The 18,608-nt window shown below is 41.2% G+C and overlaps 1 protein-coding gene across 1 annotated transcript; it reads left to right on the top strand.

Moving 5' to 3' along the window:
- The first annotated feature begins 8,795 nt into the window (after positions 1-8,795).
- tmem200b (transmembrane protein 200B) lies at positions 8,796-14,616 on the top strand. Its single transcript, XM_076157194.1, has 2 exons — positions 8,796-9,205; positions 12,236-14,616. The coding sequence occupies exon 2, from the start codon at positions 12,286-12,288 to the stop codon at positions 13,534-13,536; it is 1,251 nt and encodes a 416-aa protein (XP_076013309.1). The 5' UTR covers positions 8,796-9,205; positions 12,236-12,285; the 3' UTR covers positions 13,537-14,616.
- The last annotated feature ends 3,992 nt before the right edge of the window (positions 14,617-18,608 follow it).

The following is an 18,608-nucleotide window of genomic DNA, read 5'->3' on the forward strand; positions in this document are numbered from 1 at the left end:
ACACTGCCATTCTTCTCATCCCCAACTAACCTCCCACCATCTGCTTCGCCTAGCTGCCCCCCCTGCAGCATCATCAGCTTACCTGCATACCTGGACTTTGTCATTCTCTTCATCTCTTTCTCTCACGCTCTCTCTCTCCCTCGTTCTGCCTATCTCTCTCTTCCTCGTCTCTGTCTTGCATGTTATTTCCTAATGCACTGCAATGAAATCCCACTGGAAGTTCTTATTGCACACCCAGCCATTTGTGGAGAGGGAATCTCTCTCCGAATTGCCTCCCACGAGGTTTCTTCCATATTTCCTTATACATTAAGGTTTTAGCATTGTGCTCCTCGAGAGCTTTGGGTGGGGTCAGGAATTTTCCTGATGTTGTCGGCCTGCAAAGTCCGTTGAGACATTGTTTGTGATAGTGGCATATACAAAGACTGGCTTGACTTTCTGAGGTTTTTACATTCATTATTAAACCATTTCTATTTGAGGCCTTTATGTTTGAGATCTCGCTCTCTCTCTCTCTTTCCCTCCCTATCTCACTCTCACTTGCTTACACACACAGAGACACACACACACACACACACACACACACACACACACCCACACACACACAATATATACACATTCATATGGCCATGTAGGACTTAAATTCTGAGACACTATCACACTCACTACTGAAACACTCTCCCGCATACCACTGAAACACTCTTCCATTCACTACTTAAATACACTATTGAAATGCTCTCACATACATTCATACATACAAACAAACATACAAATCATTTCAGGAGCACACATACAAGTCGTTCAGTTGTGATTATAAGCGACTCCACATATTTCCTGCTTTGAAAATATGGTTATGTTGATCACACACATTCAGAGAAGTGTAAAGCCCTTTTCACACATAGATAATTGCATGATGCTGGCTTAATCTTTAGGGCACTGTGGGTGATTTTCAATATTCACACATGCAACTACATGGTTAATGCCGTCTCGTGCTAATTCAAGCATGCCACAGATATGCCAGTTAGACAGGGCAAGGGTCCAGTCCAGTCCAGCAGGTGGCGGTAATGCGACTGTATGGATGCCAAGCAGCCAAAAAATCAACTGAAGAAGAAGAAACACAACAGGAGAGGAGATATCTCAGTGCAGTGCCATTGTTCTTATATATTTAATCTTCAATGCGAGATAAATGTTTTTCATGATCTCACTAAATCAGAACACTGTATTTCGAAATTAAGAAGGACATTACAAGCTCTGCTCCATCTTCTACCACAGCACACACACACACACACACACACACACACACACACACACACACACACACACACATTCAGACATACTGTCATACAGATAAAACAAAGATACAGACACAGCACATACAAAGGCACACAAACACACACACACATTCAGACATTCAGACATACAGATAAAACAAAGATACAGACACAGCACATACAAAGGCACACAAACACACACACACACACACACACACACACACACACACACACACACACACACACACATCCCATCTCTCTCTGTCTTGTTTATTGACTCATGCAGTCTTCCCTGGAATGTCTGTGTGTAAATGGGAGCAGGGATCAATACTCAGGGACATCTTTACCTCTGATTTCCCACCTCAAGAAACTGCCTGTATGCTGTGTTGTGATTGAAAGCAGTAACATTGCAGGCAGGTGCATGTACAGGCCATTCACAGGACTCTGCTGATGACGAATGTGAATCTGCTATCTTCTTTCCACCTATTATAGACTGTAATCAAAAGTTGGTGTACTGCTGTTGTAATTCACAGGATAATATCCACCAGTCATCACCTGGATAATCGGTTTTGATGGTGATGATGACTGTATGACCTCATACAGGATGTAGGAACAGTAGCTCTCCTGCTATGAATATGCACATGTTATCAGGGAACCACCCCCGGGGTTTTTATATTTATTAATTCTTTATCTGTTGGAAATCAATCAAACCCTATCCAAGTAATTTAATTGAATCAGATCAATAACAGAAACTGAATTAGAGACAGAGACTGAATTATCTGTCACATTATCTGTCACACCTCTAGTACTCTGCTCCAATAAATATTCACAGACAACTTACAGATAAATTAATAATTATGACTAAGTAACAAGACTAATAAATGAATGATTGTGATATATATAATATCCTTTACTCCAAAATCATTAGACTTTACAAAAATATACATGAGGCCAAAAGCTACCCTTGACGTGATACTTGACACTCAACTTAACACAACTTTACAAGATGTTGCAAGACAAACTGGCACAGGACAAGGGGAGACATGGACTACTCATACATGAGGTAATGAGACACAGGTGACAACAATCAAGGGCGGGGCAGGCGATCACAAGACATGAGTGACGGTACTTAACATAACGTGAGACAAGGACCAGACATTAAACACTGAACATGAACTAAACTATTACATGGTGAGACATGACAGAGATGAGGTGGGATTTAATGGTTGATTAGATTGGTGAACAATGAAAGTAGATAAATTATACTATCGGAAGGGTAAACTTAACTTCAAAGTTACTAAGTGCAAAATAATTTCCAAATAACGTTAACTGTCCTCTGAATTGGTAATACTGTGTGTAGCTTGGTACAAAGATAAAAAAGTAGTACTTGGTTCACAGATTTTGCTTAAGAGATCATGAGAATGGGGAAAAAAAGTAAAAACTTAAGAATAATAAAAAATGTGTAATGAACCAAAGACAAAATCTCCGCCTGTTTTATTTGGCTTCAGGCCAGGAGGACCGTGGCTCAACCTTTGATTCCTTTGTCTTGTCACACTGTGCTGAGTTTGATTTAAGGTGGTTACAAAACTTTACACTGCAGCTCATGAAGTGATGATCTTAAAGATACAGATACATGAGTCTCTCTCTCTCTCTCTCTCTCTCTCTCTCTCTCTCTCTCTCTCTCTCTCTCTCTCTCTCTCTCTCTCTCTCTCTCTCTCTCTCTCTCTCTCTCTCTCTCTCTCTCTCTCTCTCTCTCTCTCTCTCTCTCTCTCTCTCTCTCTCTCTCTCTATACCCAACCGATCAAGGCAGATGGCCACCCACCTAGTGCACGGTTCAGCCTGAGGTTTCTTCCCGTTAAAGGGGAGCTTTTCCTTGCCGCTGTTGCCAAGTGCTTGCTCATGGGGGAATGTTGGTTTTCTTTCAATGCTCTGTATATAAAGTGCCTTGAGGTCATTTTTGTTGTGGTTTGGTGCAATATAAATAAAGTTGAATTGAATTGAATACATATAACATGAACATATTTCCATTGTTCAATTTCCATTGTCCACACACCAATTTGAAAAGATGTATGTATTACACAATTGTCTTAACTTTAAGTACAAGTAATTTCAAATTCAAGTTATGGTCTTCATTTAAAACTGCATTTGTTAGCGGAACTATTTTTAATGTTTGAAATTGTAATAATTGACTACTGGATGCCACCTACTGTCGCTATTAAAATAAATATTGCTATAACACAACTTATTGTATGTACTTATGAATAAAACAAAGAATTAACTACTGAAAGATGAGATGATCAGAACACACGATCTTGCCTGAACACTTGTTGATCTTTGATAGAACCAAACATTTACCAGCACAAACTAATTTATATCTCTTTCAATGTTTATTGTAGAACCATCAGAATTGGATATTTTTTAAGTGCATTATTTCCTGAAAATAATATGTGGTTGATTACATCCTTATCAGCTTAGCAGCAATTACAAACTTCGCTTGAACATGTAAAGACCCAGTTCTTTATGTACATCACACACATCCACACATATGTAGAGGTTTTCAAAGATAAAGAAACTGAATCTGATTGGATAATTTTATGTTCATTGGTGTGTCCATATAAGGAAATCATGTCTACACACTGTGACCATCATGTGCTATCTTCACACTGGACATGTTTTAAGGGGAACACTGGGCCTGGAACAACTGCTCCCATTTCAGGGTAGCTCAGGAGACACACATTCCTAAACAATGAGCTTGACGTGTAACCAGAACAGGCTGAACTAAGAAAGAAGAGGTTAGATAAAAAGATGAAACCCAAGTATTAAACTTACTTAGATTAACATTATCGTAAAATAAGTATTTTTTATTAACATGACCCCCAAAACACATGAACCTTCATACATCTGGCTTAAGAGATGGATAAAAACAGTTCCAATACAATACAAAGAAGAAAAGACCTTACTACTATAAAATGGAAAAAACCCTAAATACACTCGTGATTATATGAATCAGACATGCATACAATTATAATTGTCTCTAGTGATTCACACTAGGCAGTCACCTGAGTTTGACAAAGATAGTCATTTGTAATAGCCCGCAGAGAAGTAGAAACCCAGTTGACTGGTTTGGCCAATTGATTCAAACAAACACTATCAATCTGCTGAAGTAGGTTTGCACTGTACCACCTTCTTCTGCATGGCATTTGCAAATGTTTCCCCAGAATCCATTATTGGATTTGGTGTGATGGTCTGAAACAGCTCCTGTTATACCTCGGTCACTGGAGTAAGGCTGCTTTTTCCATTACTGTGTAATGTGGTGTCTCTTGAAGCGTATATATATTATATATATATATATATATGCATCTTCAAAGCTTGGTCTAGTATTCCAGTGCAGTATATGGTGGAGGTGAATGGTCAATAGAGGGAGCTGCAGCAGCTTCTGGCTAGTGCTAGATATGCTCCTCCTGCACTTCCACTTTCTACCTGTAGATGGTGCTGTTGTACATGAGGTGGCGCGTCAGCTCCTGGCTGTGGATGATGTCTTCTTCCTTCCAGTCTAATAAGCCATCCACTGTTTGAGTGCTGACCAAATTTGTTTTATGGTGATTGTGAATCATTTGACTCATGTGACAGACCTTTCAACCAATCACTTGCTAGACCCCATATATGTATTCATAATCCCAACCAGGAGGCCCTGTAAGGTTTGGAGGATTTATGTGTTGCTGCAACAATAGTAGCTGAGCTGAGCTTTTCAGAGGAGCCATCTGGAGGCCATTTGGGTCAAACTCTGCTACATGACCACAAATTGGCGTTGTATAGAGTTGAGCCTGTCACTTCCTAAACAAGAGCTCTCGGTGTCAACTGCACTATTTTGCCATGTGCATCTTACACAAGGAAACAAATAAATATACATACACACACAATATACACACACAATACACACACACACACACACACACACATATTGTGTATATATCGAAAGTGTGGAGTGAAATCGTGGAAAATCTTCCCTTTTGGAGTCTTTCCAGATGTGAATCAGATTGTCGGATCCCATGTCAAATCAAAAGTGCTCTCAGTTTCTTCAGCTCTGAAAGCTGGTTTCTGTTTCTCTCTGAAGACTCAGCAGGAGAGTCATTGTTCTCATGAGTCTGGTTAAGCTGAAGGCAGTTTTCGGATGTCATGAAGTTGACTCTCCTCTGATCAGCCTCTTGCCCGATCACCTTGTTCGGAAATAGCATCACCAATCCAGGAGGATCCCCTTGACCTATCTTTAGGAGGTCTCCCTTAATCTGCTTGAATTCCCCAATTTTACCAAATGCAACAGATTATCGGTGGAAGGCAGAACGTATTTATCTGTTATTCTCTGAGCTTTTCCATTTGTTTCAGGTTGCCGTGATTGCAACTAAGACTTGCACACTAAGACAGCTTCATTCAAAGTGTGCTTGACATGAAAATCTTACTTTACTTACCTCCATCTTGTTCCTGTAGGCTCGTCTTTCCAGACACACCCTTTTTTATGGGATTGTGCACATTTCTGCATAAAGAAAGCCGGAATTGACAAAGTCTGTTGATTAGCGGCGTTGTGATACTGACTTTGCCTGATTGTGGGGGTTTTGATTTTGTCAAGCCATCTGCAACTGATCACCTGCTAGACCAGCGTTTACTGTCTAAGCACCAGTATAACCTGAGTGCTTTGTACTTCTTCTTCTATTTGCTTTTGACCCAGGCAGCAAAAGCTCTGTATCCCCTTCAGTTATCTCTAGAGGAGCCTTGCTGCAGTGCTCACTTATTAAAGGTTAAATAGTCATCACATGTATCTGTAGTTGTCGAGGAAAAATTCCCCCAGATCAGGCCCAGAAAATTCTGTAGCTCTCTCGTTACACTTCTTGTAAATAGGAGTCAAAGGAGTCTGGAGAAGCGGTCCAACAGGCACAATGAGGTGTAGTTCAAGGTTAATGGCCAACAGCACTTCAGTTAAAACCAATGAGCTTCAAATCCAGACTTGAGGCTGACTTTTCTGTCTCCGGACATCAACTTTTTTACACGGAAATGGTTCCTCCTAGCATCATGCAACATTGTGTAAATATACACCTATTTTTATTTTTTACAGATCATCATTTACAGCCCCATGGCACCCTAAATAGCAGAATTGCTGTTTTGGCTCTGGAGCCATTTTCATTTGCCTTAGGGTCAAATGAATGCTTCGGGGCTGTGTACTTTATGTACCAAGAAAGTGGATGAATATGTCTGTAATTGACCAGTGTCTGTAACTAATACAGTAATTGCTAAATAAGTATAGTGTCTCAGCCCTTTTTTAACTTCCTCTCTGTATCGTACGACCCCTGACCTCATCCGCATCTATTGGCTTCTTTTGCTGTGTCAAAGTCATTACGTTTTTTTGTTGAATATTCTGATTGAAAAAAGCTTTTGACATGACAATGAGCAGAGAAAGGAAATAGAAAGAGGAAAAGGAAAGAAACATCACAGTGACAGTGACATAGCACAGCCAGTGACCTGTACAGTCGAGTTGTACAGGTGGTGAATAATAATGTTATTGTGGATGAATAAAAAAACTAATTGTAACGGTTCTGTTACATGGGTGTGTAAAAAATTGCCGTGTGCAGAGTATTTGTATACATACAGAGGGGGAGAAACAAAAAGACAGAGAAAAAGAAGAGAACTAAAACCCTCAAGAGAACCAGGCTGTGTAATGTTCATGTGAATGAAAGCAAAGGGATGACACAGCGTGACAGCAACTAGCCACAGCCAGCAAAGGTTATGTTAAAATGACATTGTTGCCCCTTCAAAGATCTCATGGGTACAGTTTTTACAGGACAACCACATCATGGGCTACAGTCAGAGAAAAGAAGAGGGGAGATATAGAGGGAAAAACAAAAAAGCAAAACAAAAAGGGGAGATATTTTTTTACTGTTACAGTAATTTGACGTAGTTTTCTGCAGCTGCAGCAACAACAGGGGGAGCTGCAGCACCATAGCACTGCTATTTCCTACAGTTATGACATTGCAGTTTTTCTGTCTCACTACAACAACAACACATGCTCACTGTGTCGGTCACAGCCACCACTTAGATAAAATAGTTCACCTACCACTGTAGCTATTCCTGCTATCACTGCATTGTGTTATCATGTATTCACCATGGTGATAACCCATCTCCCTTCCCCTTTACCTCCGTATCAATGAGTGATTGGTCAATATATGTCTGTATATATTTTTCATGTGGTCTTTCATGACAACGTTGTAATGCTCTGGAATTGCAGACTACATTGTTTGAAGTTTGGTGTGTTTGGGACTCAAATCTCTGAATTGGACAAGATAGACCCAACAGGACATCGTCCAGTCTGGACATTTGTCGTTAACCAGGATTGTGGCTTGGAACTTGTTGAGTGGCTACTCAGCTCTCGTGATATGACCTCGTTCAGCTCTTCCTACACAAGAAAAAGGGATCCTCGCGATTGTGAGCTGTGTAAGATTTTAAATTTTATGGAAAATCTATAAAACTGGGATACTGTTAGCATGGTTAGAGTTAAGCATGATTTTAAGAAGAAAATGCAGCTGGCATTGATCCAAATTCATCTATGATCAAAATCAAATACATAGAAAATTGTACATATCAACAACGAAAGATCTTATTGACGTAAATATAAATTAAAATTGTCTTATACTTTGTGCCGCCATTGGAAAACAGTCAGCAGAATGAAGAAATGTTATCAGTATGCCTGCAGTGACCCGATTCATCCACTGGGGGGCACACAGCCATCAATGTTTCTAGCAACAAACAACAAATGTTTCTGTCAACATCGCTGAGCCCCCCCCCCCCCCCCCCCGTCTCTGTCTCTGTCTCTGTCTCTGTCTCTGTCTGCAACAATACCGCACAGTAATACTTAATAACATAACCATCTTTACTATGATGAAATATAAATATCTCATTCTTTTCGCCTTCAGATCTACTTAACATTATCATCCTTAAGTTAACTCAAGCAATTTACTGAAAGCAACTCATATTTTCTCATTAATAGCTAATAATAAATATAATTACAATGTAAATGACATTGCATTCATAATTTTCACGTACTGTCGTTTTACGAAGTACAACTTATCACGCAAACATTATCATCAAACCAATATAAGTGTTAAATAATCATTGTTGTAACCGAATAAGGGATAAATGCAACTTCTGTAACATTGTATTTTCACTTAGGATTATGGCGTTTGTTCTGGAAATTGCGATCGTCTCTTTATAATTGTGTTGTGAAGATGATTTTGTACGCTGCTTTAATGAGGTTTAGATGAATGAAGACGGTTTATGTTAATTATCAATTACACCCAGATTCATGAGATAAACACCAGTGTTTGTTTATAAGGAGTAACGCAGCTTTGGTGACATCAACGAACGACTTTTCCCATTGTACATGTGGAGAGCTTTATTTTGAAAAAAACAGACTATTTTTCCAAGCGGAGGTGTACAAGTGCTCTTGCTTTACATTCAGTCCAGCTGGAGCTCAGTGGACTGGATTTCAGACAAAACGCTCTGAGGATGACACGAGTTAGGAGTTGTTGAAGACGGACCACTTTGGCTGTCCGAGGCCGATTAAGTCCTGGATCCAGGGGGGCTCAGCTAGGATCCAGTTGATCAGGATCTGAAACTACGAACAAGCTGCAACAGGATCTGCAGAGAGCGTCTGCGGGGTTCTGCGGGTCCACATTGGATTTAGGGAGCCATCCTGGATGTAGACTGCATTCCGATCTTTGCTTGTCCTGGACGTGACATTGGCTGTTTAGAATTTTTTTTATTTTAAATGTGACTGTTCACTGGGCTGTGTGCTGGATTGTATGGGAGCAGAGGAATGCAGCAGCTGAATCCCCCCAAAAAACAATTTTGGGGAGATGGTCCGGAACGGCACGGCACAGCTGTCCGCCTTTAAGGTAAAGACACACCGCACATTACTGAAACGCTGAAATCTGCATGTCCTCCTTTATATTGAGTCCGATCCAATTGTTCTGGCGGGTATATTTTTGTGTCTGTCAACCGAGACGAAACTGGACATTTAGAAGACTAATGTTACCCTTCACACACTAGCGACGGTCACAATCTGTCAATATGAGTCGGATAGTGACGCTTTGTTCACACACACACTGTCCAGACACTTTGTTCATTTCTGTAATGAGGCACAACTTGTGGATTCCGGGAGTGTCTGGCTCAGAACAAGACCCCCCTCCCCTCTCAACACACACACACACACACACACACACGCACACGCACACACACAGTGTCTAGGTATCTGGGAGATAGCTCGATAGGGACTTCTATCACTTCAACTGGTTCTTTCAATCTTAACAAATTTGCGTCAAGAAGTTAAGTTTTTACTCAGAAAGTATTGACCATCCCTGCTGCCCGACAATGAGGATGGTATGTTTTTGTTCTTATGGGAATGGCACGTTTCCATTTTTATTTCACCATGTAGACACAACTTATGTTATTTTAATATATTTTGATAAACAAATGTAATGTAAATCTTGATACGTTCCTCACAGAAATTAAATGTACCTCAGGGCACATTTTCAACAGGTTTCTATCATCAGGTCATTACTTAAGTAATTGACCGTGAGACATCTTGCTGGAATTTCAGAGCAAATATTTCAGTATTTGGTTGATGAAGCCGTTTTGACATTACCAACAATAAGTCAAGGTCGCTGAAACAGCATATGTACATTAGTAATGTTGGCCTATACACCTATGACACAAAATAACTACATGTGCTGTCTGTGATTGCATGCCTGAAAGTTGATACACTTGTGGAAAGTACCACCATGCAGCAGTACATCAATCTTGACAGCAGTCACACCTTCAAATTAGAATTCGAATCAAATTATCATCTTCCACTAGGTCCACAAATTTTGAAATCGTTTACATAGAAATGCCTGACTATGGTTAAGTCAGTGGTTCCCAAAGTGGGGGGCGCTACTACAGGGGGGGTCAGGGCGGAGGGATCGGAAGAGGAGCGATATGAATAAGTACCGCCTCCGGTAAATGAATGAGGCGACACTTGGTCGCTGCAGGAGAATGAGCATCCAGAGCCCCCTGGATCCTGCTTGTTGAAGTCGGCAGGGTCTTTGTAGTGAAGTCGCTTTGGAGAGCTCTGGGACTTCTTGGGATTGAAACCCCAGCTAAGAAGTGGCCGAGCCCAAGCAGGCAGAGGCAGCGTCCCCGTGGATCTGGATAACGTGGGAAGAGTGGTGGCAGGGCCAACCTGGTGACAGGTGAACAACATCACAGTGCTGAGTGGTGGACAGGAAGTAAGTACTGTAGAACTGTTCTGGCATAACTTGGCATAACAGTAGGTATTCCAGTGAATAGTTTCTGGACGACCCAAACTTTGCCATAGTGGAACAATGAAGCATAGGACGACCTGAATAGAGCAGCAGAGTGGTAGCAGAGCCAACCTGGTGACAGAGTTAAGTGGTGGACTGTCATGGGCTTAAAGAAGAAGAAGAAGAAACTTTATTGGGTCAAATCACATGCAAACACGTCACTGTGCAAATACTTCAATCTAAAATTTGTTTTGTGTGCCCCTCTTACACACACACACACGCACACACACACACACACACACATGCTTTACAGAGGGGTCAGCGTACACTATTCTGAAGCTACAGATGAGCGTAAACACTGCATGAGTGGATAACAAACAGGGCCATAGCCAGGGTTTTGAAATTATTAATTATTATTATTTTCTTTTAGAAAAATAAATAAATCTTTATTTACTGCAGAACACCAAAAATGAGCAGAAATGATAAAATACATACAATTATAGAATTACACCTGCAAACACAACCCATTAGCTTTTTATGAACAAATGTTTTTCTATATAAATATAAATGTACAAAATAAAACTACAGTACAAACAATACACAATTTCACAACCCATTAACGATACAATACATACACACCCATTATCTATTGTCACTCATTATTCTCTGTGTGTGTATGTGTGTGTACACGTGAAGTTGTGTTTATTTCCCTTGGTCTTTCCCTCCACTTCTTCACTTTGTGGCTCACTGAAAATCAGACAGATACACATATAATCTGTGATCATCAATTAAAGCAAAAGCATTGCCTCTGGTCCTGTTAGTCGTTCATTACGTAGACATACTGCCACGTTTTGAGCATTTGCATGGCAGAGAATGATTTTTCACATCACAAGTTGTTTACAGGTCATAGCCGACCAACATTAATTTAACTTAGTGTTTTTGGCTATGTTGATTCTCTATAGCAGGGCTCTCCAGCCTAGTCCTGCAAGGGAATGTATTCCAAGTTTTCAGGTACTTGGGATACAAGGTGCAAGCAACTAATTTAAATGCAGGATAGAAAACCTGCTGGATAGGGACCCTTGTAGGACTGGAAAGAAGAGCCCTCCTCTAGATCAGCGGTCTCCAACCCAGTCCTACAAGGACCGCTATCCAGCAGGTTTTCTATCCTGCCATTACATAAATAGCTTGCACCTTGTATTCCAAGTTCTCAGGTGTGCTCTGGTACTTGAGGTACCAGGTGCAAGCAATTACTTAAACGCAGATAATGTTCCTCTGAAGGTTTCATAGCAATAACATTATGATACGTAACGTTAGGCTATCTTTCACTTCACTTCCCCATATGAGCTACATCATCTGCCGGCTTGCTCGGCTTTTCAATTTCACTTCAGTGGAGAATCAGGGAGTACTGGGTGGGAGGGTCCATGCCAGGGTGCTCAGTTACAACTAACACACACACACAGATGCCAGGCAGACACTCGAAAAAGACATTTACTACATAAACGATACAGTTATATAGCCGGGTTTGATTTTTCACTCTGAAATAATTACCAAAGTCCTGACCTCAGTGACCTCATAGCTGGCTACGGCCATGCATGTTAATACATCATTATGATTAGATTATGAACTCTTCCCATATTTCCACAGTTCTCTGACTGGGTGTGACCAGGAGCCAAAGCTCTGGACTGACCTGAGCCATGATGACCCAAAAAAAACAAACTGTTACACCAACTTCTCCATCCCACCGACGGAAACCTCGCTTCACCTTATGCGGCAGAAAGAAGAAGGACGGAGTGATCCAGGGTAAACTGCGCATCCGCTCCATGCCCGGTGCCTTCCTTATTCTGGGGTTGATCGTGGTTGTTGTTGGCACTTCTCTGGCTGTGGCGGGATACTGGCCTTACCGGACATCCAGATCTTCTCTCCTGGGACCCGCAAAAGGGGGAATTATTACTGAGTCGCAGACTTCTGGCTGGAGTCTGGGAACCAAGGGCCTCTTATCCACTGCCAGCCTCATTCACAGTGAGCGGATGAAGCTGCTTGGCCCTGTCATCATGGGAGTGGGACTCTTCATCCTTATCTGTGCCAACACAGTTTTGTATGAGAACCGAGACAGAGAGACTCAGATGCTTCTGGCCCAGATGCGTAGCGTTATCTGCTCTGTGTCTGCAGCTATGCCCTCAGCAGACTTAAAAGAAATAGCAGTAGCCAATTCGATGAATAAACACTATCAGTGCGTGAGTAGCTTACCAGCTGCCCAACTCAACATCCTCTGTCTGCAGCAACTAGCCTGCTCCGAGCCTTTGCTCCAAACCAGAACCCTTGGAGAGCATGAGGGCGGGGTGGAGGCCATGAACCAGCAGGCTTTCCTGCAGACAGAGGCCCTCCATCACCAGGAGTCGTATTCTTCACATTCACTTCACTCCTCCCGCTCAAACTCTTGTAACTCTAGCCAGACAGACGTTAATGTGCAAGTTGGTGTGGACTCTATCGACAGTACCAACTTCAATAGCCAACCTGCCACACTGTTGAACAACTGCCTGGTGTCTGCTAGCTCCATGTCCACCTTAGGGGGGGATGACTGGGAAATCCCTGCTGCCCAGTCCAGGCGCTGTCACAGTATGAGCTACAGGACTAACCCGCGCACAGCCACAACTGTCTTCCATCTGGAAGAAGTGCTCCACAGACCCAATGAGCAAGGTCGGTCAAACAATCCTGTGATCCTGAGAAGGGGGTCTACCTCACAGGTTTGTGTGAATATGCCTGGGCAGGTACTGGATGCAGTGGAGGAGCAGAGTCGCCGAAGCTGGCCTCAGCTAGACCTGGGCAGTGGAAGGAGATACCTGAAACTGGAGAACAAAGAGGACTCAGTGGACAAACTGCTAGATCAGATGGAGCAACAGCGCTCTCAGTGGGTTAAGGATTTTGGCTCAGGGCCATTCCAGTGATGGGTCCCAAGCATCACAGTCCCGAGCGAGTTGATACTGACACAGACAGCAAAGGATTTGTGTGTTTTCCTCTGGATTGCAACACTGCAATATATTTTCTGCTAAGAACCAATCATCATCTCTCATCAAGGTCTTCCAGCTCACAGATATCATGAGCCTGTCTCTGTTTTTTGGTTGGATGCGGCAGATACTTAAGAGGAATAATGCACAGACTTCACACTGTCAAAGAGAAGCCAAGCAATTTGACAGTGTTTGATTTGCAGTAATGTGAGAAATCTACTTGTCTCTTTTTTCTCATGAGTATTGCTTGTTCCCAGGTCACAGCATGGCCCCGTGAGAGAAATAAATGTGAGGGAGAGTAGGGGATGGTTTTCACTGTGCAACCGATTTTAAGCCAAACTAGCTGGAGTCCTGAGCCCATAAATATGCTATGTCTTGATATGTAAACAGAGAACTGAGAAAATGTTACTGTGTCCTGGATATTACTTGCACGTAATGTAGGAAAAGACCCCTCCCTCTATTCACAGTTGATTGTCTCTTCACTGTGTATTTATTAGGTGTCACCCCTCCCCCCTCCCCCCCACCCTCACACACACACACACACACACACACACACACACACACACACACACACACACTTTGATCAGGAATGGATTGCACAGCCAAGGCAAGCTGGGTATTTCAGTTAGATTTAGTTGGACGCCAAGTGTCACTGCATGCAGTCAGGGGGTGGGGGTCTGTCAAAGAGGGAAGTGAATATGAATAACAGTCCCAGGGGACCCCCTGCCCCCCACATCTCCTTCTCCCTGTCTTGCCTTCCTTAGCCTGCAAATGTAGGATGTGGACTGCTCCATGTTCATCCTCTCCTCTCCTTTCTGTGTGTTTTGCCTGTTTTGTATTCAGTGGGTGAGTTTGTGTTCTAAATGTATCAAGCAATATGACCGGTTTGACAGAACAATCAGTGGCTGTGTATTGCCCTGTGTAGACCACCAAATGAAATAACATTACCATGCCTGTGTTTCAAATATAAGGCAAAGCCAAAGCAGCTCTAGTTTCCTATCGTGTCATTTATTCAACATGTCAGGGTTATTGTGTTAATGTTGCATGAGTCCTTGCACAATCTCTACTGACGAGCACATTCCTCAGTTCAAAGACACATTGAATTTCAGCCATATTAATGAGGACTAGTAAGGTCCACACATACAATTTATCTCTGATGAATGAAAATCTCTCTTTCTGTGTTTTCCTTGGTGTTAGATATGTTGGATCAAGGAGGATGGGGATCATATATGGGGCAGGGGGAATTCCCTGGCTGTAATTATCGTTAGCAGGGCTTCCTGCAAAGACCAACTTTTTCCCTCCTTACTAGATTTTATGATTCCTTCCAGGCAGTTTTGCAGTCCCTTGTTATTTCTTTTCATTTAATTGGTCATTTACAACATGGCTTCTGGCTTTCCAACAGCTTGTAAAGCAAGCAAGCTGGACCTTATGTCCTCTGCAGTGAAAGCACAGAAATGTAGATAATCTTGCTGTCAGAGGCACAGAGGTGAGATATCTTATAAGTAATGATAACTATACATGTCCTATCACCTGTTGCTTTCTTCTGCCATCCAAACAACATTAGGAAAGAGATTTAAAATGCAGCTTGAATTATTTGCAGTGGTGGCACATAATTGCTGCTGTCCATTAGCTTATATACCCAGATGCTAGCAAAGGCAAGCCAGTATCAATGAGGTGGTGGGGTCAATATTTTCTATTCATTCATCAAAGACACCAACAAATGAATGAATCTGAAATAAAAGTATTTTATACATTTCTTTGACCAAAACACTACAACATGCTTTAAAGCTACAGTCTGTAACATTGGAAAACAATTGTGTCATAGAATTTGCTGAAATCTCCTTTACATCCTAATTGAAATCAATAGAGTCCTCTTAGTTTTGACGTTGTCAATTGTCTCATGTTGTCAGTTGGGAGGAGTTGGGGAGGCAGAACTCCACCCACTCCACAATCTTGCAGACTGCTGGTGTAAAATTCTTCACAGTAAAGTATATATCAAAAAGGATTTATAGTGAGTTAAAACATGCAACATTGCTCATTTCATTTAGCTGCCATTGCCGTTTGAATGAAGTGAGAGACCAGTCCACAAATCCACATAAAATGCAACTTAAGTACACTGTCACACCAATGCTGAACTGTCCTCTTTACTTTATTTGTAAAAATTATTAAATCTGTATGTACCATCTAACGTACCTAATCATTTATTTGAGCCTTGTCAATCCAGTTTAAGGCCATTTCATGATACTGAAACCGCTTTCTCATGGTTTATAGCTTACTTAACAAAAGGTTCCATTTGGTGTTGTTAAATGATAACAACCACATATTTTCATCTCCACAATACAGCCAGGATTAGACCGTTCCTCAGCAGGGCAGGGGCTAGACTGGACTATTGAAATGTCTCTTCTCAGCTTGTTCAATACACTGCAGCAGGACGCCTAACTAAAACCCTTAAGTTTGAACATATCACTCTAGTTCTAGCTTTACTACACTGGCTTCGTGTTAATGCCAGAGCTGATTCAAACATGTTTAAAAACATAGACAATTTTACACGGCTCTGTTATATCTAACTATTTTTCCTGACTAATCCTATTCCTGAGTAATTAGCTGTCAGACCTATAGCATGGCATCATGTCGAGCTGTCCATGACTTCCATGCAAACTTCTGTTCTGTGTTCTGCCACAACTTTACTGCATATACTGTATGTTGGGTAAGCACTACCAGCTCAGCATCCCCAACATTTATCCCAGAATGTGGATAAAGCAACTCTATATCAAATGTCCCCAAAAGTGGATGCTGATACGTTCATTATTCTGTAATGGTCCTTCTGGAAGCAGCTTGTTAGCTCAGTCAGCTCCCTGCCTTGCACCTCGTTCCATAGCTGCCTTAGATGATTTGTTTCACCACTAAAAAGCAGTAGATATCTAGCTAACAATAACAAAGCTGATCTTCACAGACTGTGATGTAGCTAACATAACAGATTACTACTCAGATGTAGCTATGCTACATCTGAGTAGTAATCTTTTTAAAGCTTAGTCTTTTTCTTCTTTGATTTCCAGACCATATTCCAACAGTTTTATATGGCTCACCACTGCCTGAGGCTAACAAGGAGATTTCATCCAACACAACACGATGCAATTACTATTAACTATGCAATTACTGCCTCTCGCACAGAGCCAGTGGGAGATTTGTACTGTTCAGAGGCTCTGTGTAATAGCTGAGGGGATCTTTCTTAACAAAGTGTCATTTTGATGATTGGTCCATTTTACATGTAAAATGAGCAGCTGTACTGTAAAGAAGAATGTTGATAATCCTGAGGGGTTGATGACTTTATTATGCAGTTAAATTTTATTTATCAAGTGCCTCCATGTGAATCTGGTTTCTGCCAAGCAGCAGCTATTTAAACCATCAGGTTTATGCATGCAATATAGTTTAATGCCCTTTCAGTGGGCTTTAGGGTAGCTTCTGCATCATTATTGGTAAAGGTGGCTTAACTGTGGGAGTTTTTGCAAGGGCATGTTTAAATGGTTCTAAAAACAACACCAAAATTGCTAGCGGCAAAATAGTTTTTTGTTGATAGACCCACTAGAGCCGTTTTTTGGGTGCATCACATGACTACTGTGGCATGTTGTGTGAGGAGAACAGAAATTAAAGCCTGTATCTGGCTCGGGTTGTGTTCTATTGCTGAGGATCTTATTCTTCTTGAGTAGTACTGTAGTGCTTAAACAAGCAGAAGTCTACTAATTTCAGGGTCACATAGGTTCAGAGAGCGAAAGCTACACACGCAGATACATTTTGATTCAGAGCTATCTTAAAGATTGGCTCATTCAGGTGATCAAAATGTCTGCCATGTGTTGGTTTAGTTTATTATTTACCATTTGTCTTCATGTCCCCTTAGTCAAATGTTAGAAATTAAGCAGGGCAGATTCCTTCACCACCTTTCTTTCTTTTTTTTTTTTTTGCATTTTACATGACAATGTGCATGCAGTTATAAGACACACACCCCCATCCTGGCCCGCCTGCAATAAAGAAAGTATTTGGTTGTCAAGTCTCCAGTCATTAGTCTGGCATAGCCTGTAGATCTGTAAGAGACAAATGGTTGCCATTTCTGATAGGACTTATTGGTAAGTCCCCTCAAAGTGTATTTGATTTTCTCAAATTTAAGAAAAAAAAAATTGTGAGAGGGAGGGACAGTTGAGGGATTTCCACCAGGTGCCGTCTGACAACCAGAGATGAAATGGATAATTTCTTCTGATCTCTAAAAGGGGGACGCAAAAGAAAAAGTTTGGGTGCGTTAAAGTAACAGACCAGTAACTGTGTAAGAAGAAAAACATGTGGCTTAGATTGCAATGTGGGTTCAAACGTCTATCACATTTGTCCTCTACCTCTAGGTACATTTCAGATTCGATTTGGAGAAGTGGAGCCTGTGTATAACCTTAAACTTTTTCCTATTTCTAAAGGAGACCACCAGCATTCTCCAGGCATACATTTTGCCAAAATATTTTTATTGACGAGAATAACAGGAGATGACATAGTAATGAGCATGTGATTTTACATTTGAAATTTAGTTTTCAAACATATAAAATAAAATAAATACTGATAATTAATAGGTAACGGTGTACATGAAGAGGAAACAGAACACATGTAAAGGATACAAACAAAAAAGGAACTAGATTTGCAAGTGAGTATGCAAATTGTAAACCATGGCATGTTGGAATTTGGCCAGTTGTATGTTTTCTAAAATGGTGAGTTTGTTAATAATTTCATAACTTTAATCTATTTGGCTGGTCTGATGTTTTCTGTTTATATTTAGCCCTTTTAGACAGTATATCAAATGCACTATCTTACACTGAGCTTACACTGTAGGCCTACTATGAATCTTACACACAAGACACACATGCATTGCAATGCACACAAGGTGCTAAATACACTTCTATTAATAACACAAATCAACAGATAAACCTGTACAGAAGTGACCGCAGATAATCCTGTCATGCCCTCTGCTCTCCAGCACG

This window comes from Genypterus blacodes, unplaced genomic scaffold (genome assembly GCF_046128005.1).
Source record: "Genypterus blacodes isolate CSIRO-AG114 ecotype Tasmania unplaced genomic scaffold, CSIRO-AGI_Gbla_v1 ptg000072l_1, whole genome shotgun sequence".
In the NCBI taxonomy this organism is placed as follows: domain Eukaryota; kingdom Metazoa; phylum Chordata; class Actinopteri; order Ophidiiformes; family Ophidiidae; genus Genypterus; species Genypterus blacodes.

Excerpts from the sequence above, each read along its gene's own strand:
- tmem200b (XM_076157194.1), top strand. The coding sequence starts at position 12,286 with ATGATGACCCAAAAAAAACAAACTGTTACACCAACTTCTCCATCCCAC.